The sequence below is a fragment of the Dysidea avara genome, chromosome 7 (assembly GCF_963678975.1).
Source record: "Dysidea avara chromosome 7, odDysAvar1.4, whole genome shotgun sequence".
NCBI lineage: Eukaryota > Metazoa > Porifera > Demospongiae > Dictyoceratida > Dysideidae > Dysidea > Dysidea avara.
The window spans coordinates 38,551,856-38,564,092 of NC_089278.1; the positions used below are offsets into that span (position 1 = coordinate 38,551,856).

Genomic DNA, 12,237 nt, shown 5'->3' on the forward strand with positions numbered 1-12,237 from the left:
GAAAAAATGTACCAGCCCAGTGTTATTGTTGAATTTTTAGGGATCTATCCCTAATACAGTCTACACGCTTCATGGCTATGTTATTTGCGATCTGCTTACCGGTTACTTTCTGGATTTATTTCTACAGGGACCAACAGGAACGCCTTGTGGCGGAACTGACGATACTGGCCGTAACACTCACTTCGCTGCAGCACTATATACCGTGATTGCCTACATTATCCAGGACAGATCAATGTCATTACTGCATCGCTTTTGTATACAGTCACTCGACACTAATAATAATAGAAACCACAATCAATATTATTAAACTAACTATCTCGTAATAATTAATTAAATCTCGCTAGCTCCCAGTTACTGCATGAAGTGTTCCATGACTAAACAGAGCGTTATATCTGAGGATGTATCATGTTTGTGGGCTCCAGGAGAGATGTTATTCTGTGAACAGAAACGAAGATCGTTTTGTGGTAGCCGTGATGTCACACGATGATATTGTTGGGCACGTTCGTTCCGTGAACAATTTTACACTTTGTGCTTAGGCAGTTCATCCAGCATCGAGGTAGCATAATATGTGAGGTCACTGGGAATCCTCAGTACTAAAGAAACCTTCGTCAATTAGTACTCCAAGTGCCGAAAAATTAGCGTGCTTGTAATAGAAACTTTCTTTCCGCTTGCAGAAATTTAGAGCACATTGCGTTCAAAGCACGGGGAGTGCCGAATATTTAGAGATGCCGAAATTTTAGGGAATCTACGGTATACTGTTTATGCACCTACAATTTGTACCCCAAGTACAAGCTAAACAGGTGGAGTTTACAAATAAAATGTTCCACAGGTGTGGATGGCCATACTTTTTTCACTTTGAGTCATTGTTTCTCATCACCACCTGCATCATTCTGACAACTCATTCCCATTGTATAAATTCACACAAGCCGCCACTTCGACACATGTGTTCTTTACACTGCTATGATGCCATAGGTACTCACAATAGAATGCTCAATACTTTTGTCATCACTTTTCCCCGGAAATCTGAAGCCATAGCAACTTCTTACCAGACCATGCCTTAGGTTGCAACCCGTCTATAGAAACCACTTTTTCGAGGTGGGGACATAGTGGGGCTTAGACAAGCTTCTCAGCCCTAATACTGGGGAATATAACACTAGACTTTATCAAATCTCCTGTACTACCCCAGGCATGACATTGATAGGTGCATAATTGACTGATTATAATAAAAAAGTCAATACTGTAAGTTAATTAATTAACCCTATACAAACCATGAAGTGAAAGCTCACAATGCATGCTACACGAGGCTAAGAATTCAATCACGATAAAAACTAAATTGCAAATATTTTTCAAAACTGTACATCAAGAGTGCCCACCGTCAATCCCTTCCCAATGGAAAGATCTACCAGACTATATCACCCAAGACGATTCATTATACCAAACTCATCCACTTATTTGCACCAAAAAGTTTTTATTAAAGGATTGGAACAATCTACCATCTAATAAACAACATTAACTCTTTTTCAGCGGAACTTATAGACTATGTGCGATCTAGGGCGTGGCACTTATTACATCATTAAAAAATCACGTGAAAAACGCATCCGCCATTTTTTGAGGGCAAAAAGGAATAAGTGATGCCGTCGAGTTGCTGTGCTGTTGAGTGCCGAAATCGTTGTAAAGCGGGAAAAGTTACATTGTAAACCTTCCCTAAGAATCTGTTGCGAAGAAGACAGTGGATACAAGCTATTCACCGTGAAGCTTGGGAACCAACTCAGCATTCTCGGGTCTGTGGAAGGCATTTCATTTCAGGTAGACACGGGATGAAAGTGTGTAATAGTTATACTGTAAATAATCAGAATGCTGCTTGGTTAAGTGTAATATTTTGAGAATGCACTACAACCACTACTGAAGTTTTTCTGTATTTTACAGGAAGACCTTGCAGGTTGAAATGGGATCCTGACTATGTTCCATCTATATTCTCATTTAAAGAGAAGAAATGAAGAAGCAGATAAAGATAAGTTGGCTAGAAGTCATAGATTGCAGAACAGGAGAAGGGGCTATGCATCAAGTACACGCTCGAGTACACGTAAGGCATCACGAAAGTGCAAATCAACTACTACTCGTGATCAGGTGCCACAAGTTGAAAATGCCGAGGAGTTGATGTCGACAGGAAATGATATAACTGATAGCACTGGAACAATGGATAATGAAATTTTAAGTAGTGCTGTTGAGACCATGTAGATTGACCATGAGCAGCATTGTGATGGTCCTGACGATTCTTCTGTGTTACATCAGCCCCGAACGCTTTCACATCTAGCAGAAGAATGTCTTAAGGGATACATACCTTCACTTGTAATGATCATTCATAAGCAGCAGCAGATTATTCAGCAACGACATCACGTTATTGATGCACTTAATGATAAAAAGGTGTCACTGGAAAAATGTCTAGATGAACAAAAAGAGTTAACTGAAATGGTGAAAGAAGAGCTGCAGACTGCATCTGTATTACTCAGCCCCTCTCTCCGAATGATGATGAACAAACTTATTTTTATTCTGGTTTGCCATCATATTCTGCATTTACCACACTACTTGCTTTGCTTTCTACTGTTTTACCTCCTTACGAGCACAGAGGAATAAGTCATAGTGGCCAGCTTCTAATGGTCTTGATGAAACTGAGACGGGCAACAACGAATCAGGATCTAGCTTATCGATTCAGAATTGATGTAACCAGAGTGTCTAAAATTTTTCATCAGTGGATTGATACAATGGCCTTTCAGCTAAAGCCTCTAGTAAAATGGCCAGAAAGAGGAATGATCCGGACCACTATCCCTGACTGTTTTAAGCCAAAGTATGCCCGTACAACATGTATTATTGATTGTTCAGAAATCTTTATTCAACGCCCATCTTCATTAGCAGCAAGAGCCGAGACATATTCTAATTACAAAAGTCATAACACTGTGAAGTTTCTAATTGCTATTAGCCCCACGGGTGCAATTATCTTTGTTTCTAAGTGTTGGGGAGGACGTGCCAGTGACAAACACATTACTGCATACAGTGGGTTTTTGGACAAGCTGATGCACGGTGACTTGGTTTTAGCTGATAGAGGTTTTGATATAACCGAACCTTTAGCTCTTCGTGGTGCTTCACTAGCAATTCCTCCTTTCACAAAGGGAAAACCCCAACTCTCACAGAGGGAAGTGGAGACAGCTAGAGAATTGTCTAGGGTGAGGATCCATGTGGAACGAGCCATTGGGAGGCTCAAAAACTTCAGAATTTTACAGTCAACTCTACCAATCACCCTGGTGAAATCTGCTACTGATGAAGAATTTTGTACCATTGATAAGATCTTATTTGTATGTGCTGCATTATGTAACTTGCAACCACCTTTGGTTTAAAATTATGTGAAGAAATTATATACGCCACAACATTTTAGTTCATCAGTATGTTATAAAGAATTCACAAATCTAAAACTGAACTATGATGCAGAATATAAAATGGGACAGTACATAATCACATATTAAGAAAATCAAATATTACAGTTAGGACAGAACCAATCTCCTCTAGGGGCTCGCTTTATGCCAACACATTTGAAGTGAAACCATGAAATCTTACACTCAGAATTATCACAGCAAATCATCTTTCCATGCTCACCTTCTTGACAAAAACAGTATGTAACTTCTTCATTGCTGGTGGCTGCTACAGTGGTGGAGCTGGACAACTCACTTGCATCTAATACATTGCGAGTTAGGATTTCTGGTAACATAATTTCTACATAAAACTTCGTTAGCTTTCTAATCAAACTTTCAGTGAAGTTAGAATTTACTTCCATTCGCTCTATTAGAATTCCCTCGGGTGTCCATACAACAAAATCACAGTACTGTTTGCAGCTAACTACAAGCTGTCCCTGTACCTGTGTATAATATTTGTGATTCTGACGAAGCCCAGTTTCATTTAAAAATGAGTTTTTCAATCTGTGAAGCTGTGATGGGTGAGCACCTTTACCCGAAAATGGGCACTTAATCTCCACACTTCCTTGTCCACCACAGCAACTACATTCTACCAATGCATCTGGGCTTGCACCCAAAAAAGGATATTGGGGGTTAACAACCAACCCAGTCAATGTACACCGGAATCCTTGATGTAATGATGACATTTTGGCAATGTATTCTCTCCTTGCTGTGTCTTCTTTTTCAACTCCCCATTTAATGGCCGGAATGTGACTGATGTCCACATTACATAGCAACCTCTTTAAAAGACTATCAGGACTATTTTTTTCCTTGAAAGTGAAGACATCGTGGAACAAAGAAGCAGTAATACGACCTTGTCGTTGACTATACCAGTCACTGCTTAGCCTTTGGGTGCGTGTTGCTAATTCAATGGCCATAGCTTGCTCATCAGTAACAGACAAGCTTACAAACACTTCTTTTGACAACTGAAGCAACATTTCCTTACTCAGTTTTTTGTGTTTGGGATCAAATAATTCAAGCAAAGGCTTTGGGATATTGGGTACTACTTGTGTAGTCACCAAGGAAGAAATTGATGCATCAGCACTGGATGTTGTTGATTCCATCACGGGTGTTGTGACCATTGATGTATCAGGACTCACTGATGATTCCACCACGGGTGTTGTGACCATTGATGTATCGGGACTCGATGATGATTCCACCATGGGTGTAGTGGCCGTTGATGTATCAGGACTCACTGATGATTCCATCACGGGTGTTGTGATAATTGATGAATCAACACTTGAGGATATCATTCCTGAGTCAGTTACAGAATCTACAATTGGTGTACCAACACTCGATGTCACTTTGGATAGCTGAGAATCGTCATCAGGTTTTGGAACAATAGTAAAGACAGAAGCATGGGGCAAACAATTATTGATTGCACTGTAGAGTGTTTCTGGTGGTACTTGTGACAAATTTCTTTGCTGCTTTTTAACTGAAGAAGTAAACTCACTGCAAGTCTGTTTTCTTTTAGAACTGTGTTTAGGCTTTACAAAATTAATATTTCTGACTTCAGCAGGATTTATCTGTAGAAAGATAAAAATTTATAAACACTATTACCTAATTCGTAAATACAGCAATATGATAACTCACATTTTCTTTATACCAGTTGTTCCAATTACAGCTTGTGGAGGTGCACGATGGCTTAGTAAGACCCAATCGAACAGCAGTTTCAACCTTGAAAAGTATTGCCGCTATGTGACTGCACACTTCACCCAGGCTACATATTAAACCAAGAATGACAATATATCTGTACTACCATGTAGAACTTACCCGGCTTTGCAAGTACAATGTGCTGTTATAACTTCAGCATCAGCCTTCTGCAATATGACCCAGGCCTTATGGGCTTGATCTGGAGTCTTTTGACTGGGGTTCACTGTGACCAAAGCTTTTAGGATGACATGATTCCCATGCCCATAGCAGTAGACAGTGCGGACATGACCGTTACAAAAATAGTTGTACGCGTCCAAAGACTTGTGGGCTTTCAACTTTTCCTTGGTATAAGGCCCTTTGGTTTCGATTAAATATGAATATAAATCACCATACACCAGATCTGGCCACTGTGTCATATCATCCGTCCACGATTCCTCGCCAATAGAGTATGGATCAGGTAGTACTTCATCACGTATTGTGAGCTTTTCAACATAGCGTCTTTGTGCTAAATAATCTAACGATTTAAAATACTCAGAAGTCATAATTTCAACATTCGCTTTTGCCCTCAAAAAATGGCGGATGCGTTTTTCACGTGATTTTTTAATGATGTAATAAGTGCCACGCCCTAGATCGCACATAGTCTATAGCACTGTGTCGAACTAAACAACATCATTGTAACTACATCCTGTGATTGCACTAATTAATTTCTTTTCCTGAGTACATCAACTGTGCTGTCTGCTCAGTAATGATTAAATAAAAAAAAATAAAAAAGACCACTACATCTTTATAAGTTAGCCCTATTCACTCGTGACACACTGGCTGAGGAATAGGCCTACAGTCCTTCGTGATCACTACTGAGGTGCACATACACGAGTGAAACTACATACCTTCCATAGTGAAACAGCGAAAATCGCCACCTGTTCAATAGCACTAATAGTCCAACAACCACCTGAGGTCACCACTAAGGTCACAAGGAAGGGGTAATACCTGACTTTGGTACGCGGAGAAACACGGATGACCATAATACCTAATTATTCGCAGGTGCGGAGTTTTCGCTCCCTTTTACAAAAGCCTTTCCAATATCTCAATGTCGACCACCCTGGTTTTCCCCTTTGCCATAGTAATTACATGTACGGAGTTTTACTATTATTCATACTATGGTGTTCTATAAATAGTAAGGTGTAAGTCCATATATAGTGTTACTAAAAATAGTGTTGTGTTAATATTGTATTCTAGAGTTTTCGGGAGTCAGCTGTTGTGTGAACGCGAAGGAGACCTTCGCCTTCGTTCAGATGATCTTTCATCGCCAGATTAACGCAGCTACTATGAATTAAGTAAGTGTAATAGTCGCTATAACCACTTCCTTTTATTTGAGGCTCCCCACAGCGTGATTCCCGGCCTTGTTAAGCTTCCTGTATCCCATTTCCATTCAGATTGTCACAACCTCAGCACATGTTGACATTAATTAAGCAGTGTGTTTTTATTATAATGTTATAAACAATATGTACAACATGTATCAATGGAGTATTCTAACACAAGAGTGTAGGGTAAGCAATACTACATGAGTAGGGTTCCACAGGCATAACAAACGTACACACCATCACAATTTTCAAGGCAATCGGTGTGGCTCCACACATTGCAATCTTCATTGGTATACCTCAGCCACTCGACTTGTTCTGGGTCCTCTTCGTGCAGCCCAAAGCAAACAGCACATTCATCCTCTGAAATCTCACGATGCTGAATACCACTTTCAGGACAATTGTCCTCTCGTTGCCGTTTCGCTGCTCTCTGACTGTGTGATGATGCGTTTTGCCTTTTTGATCCAGAATTGTTTCTTTCGTCCAACCTTCTTTGCTTTTCAGCCTTCTTCTGCTCTCTATCCTGTACTTTGCGCTTCTTTTCTTCATCTCGAAGAACTTTCTTTGCCTCTCTTTCTTTTTTCTTTTTGTCTTTTAAGTCTATTTCTTCTTGCTTCTTACGGACTTTCTCTTCCAGCATAGCAATAGATTTTGCACTAGTCAAAACCCGGGCACAGCTCTTTGGTTTCGATTTCCTTTGTGTAGGAGTTGGATATACGAGGAGCTCTGAAAAAGGAGATCTTGCAGTTGTAGAGCTAGTAGCAGTACCCACGGTGCTTGTAGAGCCAGTAGCAGTACCCACGGTGCTTGTAGAGCCAGTAGACATACTCACGGTGCTTGTAGAGTCAGTAGCAGTACCCACGGTGCTTGTAGAGCCAGTAGCCATACCCACGGTGCTTGTAGAGCCAGTAGCAGTACCCACGGTGCTTGTAGAGCCAGTAGCAGTACCCACAGTGCTTGTAGAGCCAGTAGCGATACCCATGGTGCTTGTAGAGCCAGTAGCAGTACCCACGGTCACAACATCAGCATCCAAAATCTCTACAGCACCAAAGTAAGCATGTACATACATAATCACACAGAATGCAAAGTTGTACTAACCAGGAGGGAGATGGTCAGGATGATACATCCGCATCCACTGCACATAAGCTGGATCTGTATAGATGTTGTACCCATTCTCAAATCGTCTTTCAAATTTCTTGACCGTCTCTGCCAAAAAGGTGACTGGTTTAGCTGGATTAAATGGGCAAACACTTGTAGTGCGGAAGCCCGTAGCAGTACCCAATGTGCTTGTAGAGTCAGTAGCAGTACCCACGGTGCTTGTAGAGTCAGTAGCAGTACCCACGGTGCTTGTAGAGTCAGTAGCAGTACCCACGGTGCTTGTAGAGTCAGTAGCAGTACCCATGGTGCTTGTAGAGTCAGTAGCAGTACCCACGGTGCTTGTAGAGCCAGTAGCAGTACCCACGGTCACAACATCAGCATCCAAAATCTCTACAGCACCAAAGTAAACATGTACATATATAATCACACAGAATGCAAAGTTGTACTAACCAGGAGGGAGATGGTCAGGATGATACATCCGCATCCACTGCACATAAGCTGGATCTGTATAGATGTTGTACCCATTCTCAAATCGTCTTTCAAATTTCTTGACCGTCTCCACCGAAAAGGTGACTGGTTTAGCCGGACTCTTACTGATAGTAGACTCGTCTGTTTCTTTCTGCTTGGGAAATTTGCTCAAGATTGCATCTGGGTTAAATGGGCAAACACCAGTGGTGCGGAAACCTGATGAAATGTTATTAATGGTCATACTCTTGGACCATGCTTCTGAAAACAAAGACGAAAAGTGAAACTTAGTAATGACCCGACTAGGATTAGCAAATAAATATCTGCGACACACATCAACCCAATGGGTCTTCAGTGGCTTAAAACAACTGGTGTCAAGTGGTTGACTGTCGGCAGTGGTGTGGGGAGGAAGACAAAATATTATGACATCTTCCTCAGCAGCTGTTTTGACCAAGTCTAGAGTGTAATGAGACAAGTGGCCATCGAGTAACAATAATAAAGGTCTACTGGAAACAGCATGCTTCAGAAAATGCTCTGAAACCCACTCTCTAAAAAGCTCTTGGTCCATCCATCCCGATGGTGACATTCCATAAAGAGTAGCAGGGACCCCTCCTTTAGCTAAGGCACTGTTGAAATGCTTTCCTGAAAACACTACCATTGGAGGTATGGTTTGCCCTGCAGCGTTGGCACAGGCAAGGATTGTTATTTGAGTCTTAGTTCCTGATGTGCACTGTCTCACCTTCTTTGTGCCTTTGGCTGCAACAATTCTCGGCAGTTTGTACTCCAAGGGTATGCCAGACTCATCACAATTATAAATCTGAGCTGGTTTGTCTTTCAGGCCGTGCTTAGTTAGTGTTTCATCGAGAAGATCAAAGTACGACTCAAAAACTGTACGGTCATCTGGTCACGCACCAAAGGAAAAGAATCACCCTTACGGAGTTTGATTTCTGGCCATCTTTTACAGAACTTTACCCACCAGCCCTGGGTAACTCCATTTTCCAGTTTAATGCCCTTCTTCTCCACCATAGCATGAACAATACCCAACACCTCCTTTCTGGTTTTTCCGTACCCCATCTTCGCACAATTCAACAAAAATTCAACCAGCTCCTGTTCTTCCTCTCGGCTCAAGTACGGTTTTGCTCCCAAATTGGTGCCATGAATAGCTCGCCCGGACAACCTGTCTTTCAATGTTGTCGGTGGTATTTTGTAATCTCGTGCTGCCTCATTAACGCCAAGAATGCCAGACTGTACGGCATTCAATGCGCGTACCATACCATCATCAGTCCATTGTCGTAGTTTCGATGGCCTTTTACTGGCTGGTTTTTGTACATTATTCAGGCGTCTTTCTCTTCGCTTCTTCTTCTTCCTCTTACGCGCCATAGCCTTTTTAATACGCGCCAATTCAAGAGCAGTAAATTTACGGATAACTTCAAGTCATTTCTGTGGTCGACTTTGTAAACATCTGTGGTCGACATAAGATACCGGTCGACATTCGGTCGCTTACGCTATATATATATTTTTTTTTTTTTTCAGCCTGAGCATTTAGCTACCTGGTAGCTAACCTGTTACCACGCAGCTGTGCTGACTGCTCGGCCCAGTACAATAAATAAAATAAATGTTTAGGAGGATCAAGATCTTCCTAGGGATGTTTAACATCAATCCAGGCTGAAGGGTTAGGGCATAGATAGGGTTAGGGTTCTCCGGGCTGCGGACGATTTGACGCGCTAAACTAGATAGTCACGTGATCTAGACCTACAAAGTAAACTAATGACTGACTCAGAGACATCTCTCCCCAAAAGGGAACCCACAAAAGTGAGCAATGTGTAGTGTGTAGCTGTGTTTGAAGAGCTGAAGATGGCGCTCGCCTAGACATTTCAGCTAATGAGGTCGATCGTTGTGAGACCATAGATTTACAAACGATGAGAAGACCTACATTGATGTAAAAGTTATTAACCCAGTAATCTTACTATAGGACCATTTACAGAAAACATGAATTGTGTAAGAAGCGATCGTATGAAGTGAAGTTGAACAGCCGAGGCAAGGGGGCGTCACTCAGGCTCTTGCTGTAGGTCGATCTGCGACCGCGGTCAAACTCTAAGTCAACGGTCAAGGCCACTAAATAGCCCTTACAGTGGGTCAAGGATCGATCAAGACGATACAGAAGGTTCGAAACCCACAATCGCAAACTATACGTAGCTATTATCAAGTTTACGGAATTATACGTAACTCACAAGAAGTAAGGATCTCCAAGAACAGGCATTTTGCCGTAACCATAATGATTTTTCTCTCCCAGCTGCTAGTAGCACACACTAAGAAAATATTATACTAGGTTACAAGCGCAGGTGCATATAGGAAAATAAGTGGAGGGCAAAATTTCAAAAAGAAACGCTCAAGTCACAGGTCAAAGATGATAAACGCTGCAAGTCAAGGGTCAAGGTGAAATTTCCCCGGTCAAGACTTTGACCGCGGTCGCAGATCTACCTACAGCGTGAGCTGACGTGACACCCCCTTTCTAGGCCAGGTTGGTCACGCGTCATCAAACATCTTGTGATCTCAAAGAAAGGGTTGAACCTTCACATCTCTTAATATTCTAAAACAGGGGTGGATCCAGACTTTTTAAAAGGGGGTTCCACTCTAGAATTGCAACTTCAGCCTGGCTGTAAGTCAAAGACCAAAAAAAAATAAAACAAAGGTCATCACCTGATGACAATACCTGCCCCTCACCATAGATACCCTCACCAACTATATTTCCTTATTTATAATTCCACTACTACACTGCTCCCCTTAAGAATACTGTGACTGCTCTATTAGAGTATCTCGATCTTGACTGCTCTATTAAAGTATCTCAAGTAAGAGAGGCTCTTTCAAAAGGGGGTACCATAGAACCCTTTGAACCCCCCTGGATCCGCCCCTGTAAAAGACGGATTTATATCCATACCAGAACGTCCCAGCACCCTTACAAACCTTCTCAGTACAATGCGCTGCTTTCCTAGCTGCTAAACAACATTGCTTGGTTGTGGAATATTACATCATGGGCTTATGACCCATGACCAGCCTCCTCTGCTTACAGGCATTGCCTTTTGTGTACCCTGTGTCTTTGACAAAAATTGAAGATGTCATTTTAGACCTATACTAGATCCAGATACAAAAGAACAGCTTCTAAACATTACACAATTGTGTTAGCAAGTTCACTGCAGTATATTATTGTACACCAGTCCATATCATTTCATATGACACTTTTTCATACAAATAGTGAACCTGTTTTTCAAAATCCACACTATTGCAGTGTTACAATATCAAAATCAGATACCACGGTATAACTAAATAATTGGTATATTGCTCATCACTATTTCCAATGTTGTGTGACGTTTTAGTGTATGTGAATCAGCCCTTCATTTATCCAGCATTAAAAGAATCAGCACATCAATATGCAGCAGCAATAAATTTACAAAATCAGTGTTTTTTATACTAGTAATTGTTTATTGTTTCTATAAGGTTTCAATTACATCAGGGTTGCATCATCACGCATCATCACCAGTTACTTATTACAGTCCCAGTTCTCAGCTACTTTACATCATCTCCTCGCCGGTATAAGCTCGACCCGAGCTTCTGCACTAGGCTTCTTTCGACTTCTTAGAAAATATCGGTGCTCATCATTGGTTGTATCTGTTGATGTGACTTCCTTAACTTGGGAAGCACTTGTTGGTGGAACTTCTGCTGGATTAGTTGAACTAGTCTGTGATGGCTCTGGTAATGACTCTGCTGGAAAAGTTCCTGTGGCTGTTGGCTCTGGTAGTGACTCTCTGTCCATGATCTTTGGTCCGGGTGTTGATTGATGTTTCATTTCAGCGTCCAGGTTCTCCAATTGCTTCAGCACTTTCTTTGGTGGTCTACCAGGTTTTGATCGCTTGTTCCCATACCAGAAGAAGCCTGTTGGTAAGGATGGAGGACAAGGTTGTACTCTGGATTGATGGACTTGAATGGCCGGATCATCAGGGAAATAAATCTTGGTCACTACAACATCTGGGTCATCTTGGGACACTATCCGGTATGGTCCATGCCAAGGCTGAGAGAGTTTCCTGTTTTTTCCAGTCTCATCTTGAGAAAAGTAGATTAATACCCAATCTCCAACTTTGGATTTAGATGGTTTAGCTGATTTG

General features: G+C 41.5%; 4 protein-coding genes and 2 long non-coding RNA genes across 7 annotated transcripts in view; 2 read left to right on the top strand and 4 right to left on the bottom strand.

Moving 5' to 3' along the window:
• Positions 1-9,524, bottom strand: part of LOC136260273 (uncharacterized protein DDB_G0280205-like) — an 11,446-nt gene extending 1,922 nt beyond the window's left edge. Inside the window, exons 1-3 of the mRNA XM_066053952.1 lie at positions 8,063-9,524; positions 7,613-8,002; positions 6,044-7,552 (exon numbers count right to left, since the gene is read on the bottom strand). Coding sequence (XP_065910024.1) covers positions 6,714-7,552; positions 7,613-8,002; positions 8,063-8,735 — 1,902 coding nt within the window. The 5' untranslated portion in view covers positions 8,736-9,524 and the 3' untranslated portion in view covers positions 6,044-6,713. The remainder of the gene's footprint in view (positions 1-6,043; positions 7,553-7,612; positions 8,003-8,062) is intronic.
• LOC136261024 (uncharacterized) overlaps positions 1-10,395 on the bottom strand; it is a 26,568-nt gene extending 16,173 nt beyond the window's left edge. Inside the window, exon 1 of the long non-coding RNA XR_010703775.1 lies at positions 10,309-10,395. This is a non-coding gene — a long non-coding RNA (uncharacterized lncRNA). The remainder of the gene's footprint in view (positions 1-10,308) is intronic.
• LOC136260275 (uncharacterized) lies at positions 1,538-3,429 on the top strand. Its single transcript, XR_010703461.1, has 2 exons — positions 1,538-1,806; positions 1,927-3,429. It is a non-coding gene; the product is annotated as an uncharacterized lncRNA (long non-coding RNA).
• Positions 3,425-6,017, bottom strand: LOC136260272 (uncharacterized). The gene is made up of 3 exons (XM_066053951.1): positions 5,277-6,017; positions 5,097-5,223; positions 3,425-5,029 (listed from the first exon to the last, which is right to left on the bottom strand). The coding sequence occupies exons 1-3, from the start codon at positions 5,792-5,794 to the stop codon at positions 3,524-3,526; spliced, it is 2,151 nt and encodes a 716-aa protein (XP_065910023.1). The 5' UTR covers positions 5,795-6,017; the 3' UTR covers positions 3,425-3,523.
• Positions 9,802-12,237, top strand: part of LOC136261020 (fibronectin type 3 and ankyrin repeat domains protein 1-like) — a 25,889-nt gene continuing 23,453 nt past the window's right edge. For both annotated transcript variants that reach the window (XM_066054986.1, XM_066054987.1), the window contains exon 1: positions 9,802-9,889. In XM_066054986.1, the coding sequence (XP_065911058.1) occupies positions 9,845-9,889 (45 nt within the window). In that variant the 5' untranslated portion in view covers positions 9,802-9,844. The remainder of the gene's footprint in view (positions 9,890-12,237) is intronic.
• The window catches only part of LOC136259747 (uncharacterized), a 6,701-nt gene continuing 6,115 nt past the window's right edge, over positions 11,652-12,237 (bottom strand). Inside the window, exon 3 of the mRNA XM_066053268.1 lies at positions 11,652-12,175. Within this exon, the coding sequence (XP_065909340.1) occupies positions 11,652-12,175 (524 nt within the window). The remainder of the gene's footprint in view (positions 12,176-12,237) is intronic.